At 47.4% G+C, this 2,654-nt stretch overlaps 1 protein-coding gene across 1 annotated transcript in view; it reads right to left on the reverse strand.

Annotated features, from left to right (window-relative positions):
• Positions 1 to 61, reverse strand: part of ZNF839 (zinc finger protein 839) — a 20,016-nt gene extending 19,955 nt beyond the window's left edge. The window contains 2 exon segments of the mRNA XM_023731661.1: position 1; positions 4 to 61. The exon segment at position 1 is cut by the window's left edge and continues 169 nt beyond it. Coding sequence (XP_023587429.1) covers position 1; positions 4 to 61 — 59 coding nt within the window.
• Between the last annotated feature and the right edge of the window lie 2,593 nt (positions 62 to 2,654).

Below are 2,654 nucleotides of genomic sequence, written 5' to 3' on the forward strand. Positions count from 1 at the left end.
GGCCGCCGCCGCCGCCGCCGTCCTCGCTGCTCTCCTCAGCCTCTGGCTCCGCGTCCCCCATGGCGCCTGAGGCGGGGACTCGAACCCAGGGCGCAAGTTGCCGAGCAGCGGCGGCTGAAATGTGCGTCACCTGGGAAAGGGGCGAGCTACGGGAGCCCCGCAGGCCAAAACACCTCGGAAAGCGACCGCTCCCGGCCTAGTGAGACTGCAAGGAGGGCTCAGCCACTCGCAGACACCACTTCGCGAGAGCTTAGTTAGCTCAGCGGACAGGTCTTTTCGTACTGCCTGTCAGGGGTGTGTTTCACCTTCAGATGTCACCTCCTCCAGGAGCCGTCCCAGATCTCCCAGGCGGAGGTCTTCGGGGATCCAGAGCCCCCGGGCCTCGCACTTCTCACACCATCCCATTGTTCTCCAAGTCACCGTGCATCAAAGTCACCTGAGGATCTTGTCTGGATGTGTAAATTCCTGGGCCCCACCCCGGACGTTCCGATTTAATAGATCTCGGATGGGAGCTGTAGGAATTTCCTAGGGCTGCCGTAACAAATCCCTATAATGGGCTTAAAACGAGAAAAATTGTTCTGTCACAGTTCTGGAGGTCAGAAGTCTGAAATCAACGTGAGGCAGCCGTGCTCTCTGAAGGCTCCGGGGGAGAACCGGTTCTGTGCCTTTTTCCTAGATTCTGGTGGTTGCCAACAATCCTCAAGTTCCTTGGCTTGTACTCTCTGCCTCCGTGGTCACATGGCGTCTCCCGGTGTGTCTCTTGTCGTCTTAGAAGAACACCAATCCTGGATTAGGGCCCACCCTAATCTTTTTTCTTCTTCTTTCTTTTTTCTTTTATTGTGGTGAAAATATACATAACAAAACATACACCTTCTCAACAATGTCGACATATACAATTCAGTGAATTGGTTACATTCTTCAAGTTATGCAACGATTTTCACTATCCTTTTCCAAATCTTTCCACCGTTCATGTAAACTCAATGCCCCCTAAGCAAACACTTCCTCTTTCCCCCTCCCTCCCACCCCGGTAACCACTAATAATCTTTGGTTCCTATAAAACCAAAAAACCTGTTGCCATCGAGTTGATTTGCCCCGTAGGGTTTCCAAGGAGCAGCTGGTGGACCCAAACTGCCAGCCTTTTGGTTAGCAGCCAGCTCTTAACTACTGCACCACCAGGGCTCCATACTTGGCTCCTATACCTCCACTTATTTCATATAAGGGAGATCATACAGTATTTGTCCTTTTGTGACTGACTGATTTGCCTCAGCACGATGTTTTCAACGATCATGCTGTGGCATGCATCAGGACTTCATTTCTCTTTATGGCTGAGTAGTATAATGATCTCATCTTAACTGGATTATATCTGCAAAGACTATTTTCAAATAAGGCCACACTCACAGGTTCCAGGGGTCAGGACTTCAACATATCTTTTAGGGAATAGCTTAGCCTGGATTCTGTAGAGAAGCAAAACCAGTAAAGTGTGTATATATGTATATTGTTGTTGTTAGGTGCCATCAAGTTGGTTCCAACTCATAGCGACCCTACGTACAACAGAACAAAACACTGCACAGTCCTTTGCCATCCTCACAATCGTTATGCTTGAGCCCATTGTTGCAGCCACTGTCAATCCATCTGGTCGAGGGTGTTCCTCTTTTTCACTGACTCTCTACTTTCTCAAGCATGATGTTCTTCTCCAGGGAGTGATCCCTCCTGATAACATGTCCAAAGTATGTGAGACATAGTCTCGCCATCTTTGCTTCTAAGGAGCATTCTGATTGTACTTCTTCCAAGACAGATTTGTTCGTTCTTTTGGCAGTCCATGGTATATTCAATATTCTTCACAAACACCACAATTCAAAGGCGTCAATTCTTCTTCTGTCTTCCTTATTCACTGTCCAGCTTTCTCATGCCTATGAGGCGATTGAAAACACTATGGCTTGGGTCAGGCACACCTTAGTCTTCAAGGTGACATCGTTGCTTTTCAACACTTTAAAGAGGCCTTTTGCAGCAGATATGCCCAAGGCAATTTGTCTTTTGATTTCTTCACTGCTGCTTCCATGGCTGTTGATAGTGGATCCAAGTAAAATGAAATCATGTATGTATATATGTGTGTGTGTGTGCGTATGTGTGTGTGTGTATATATATATATATAGAGAGAGAGATTTATATTAAAGAAATGGCTCACACGGTTGTAGAGGCTGGCAAGTCCCAATTCCATGGGTCAGGCATCAGGCTGGAGGCTTCTCCTGACTCACACAGCTACAGAGGCTGATAAACCCAAGATCAGAAGGTCAGATGGCAGACTGCTGGCTCAAGTCCCAAGAACCAGAGGTCAGATGATGACGAGCCGATTGCAGGATCTATAGCAGAGCAAAAGCCAGCGAGCTTTGCCAGAAACTCCATATATATTGGATGCACGCCACACTCCCAAGGAAACTCCCTTTCAGCTGATTGGCTGCTCATCACAGATCTCATCACGGAAGTGATTACATCATTACACAACTTCCAAACTACATCATAACTGCCAAACCACTGAGAATCATGGCCCAGCCAAGTTGACACACGTCCTTAACCATCACCAAAAAAACCAAACCCATTACTGTCAAGTCAATTCCAACTCATAGCAACCTTATAGGACAGAGTACAATTGACCC

Source organism: Trichechus manatus, unplaced genomic scaffold, assembly GCF_000243295.1.
Source record: "Trichechus manatus latirostris isolate Lorelei unplaced genomic scaffold, TriManLat1.0 scaffold00045, whole genome shotgun sequence".
Classification (NCBI taxonomy): Eukaryota; Metazoa; Chordata; class Mammalia; order Sirenia; family Trichechidae; genus Trichechus; species Trichechus manatus.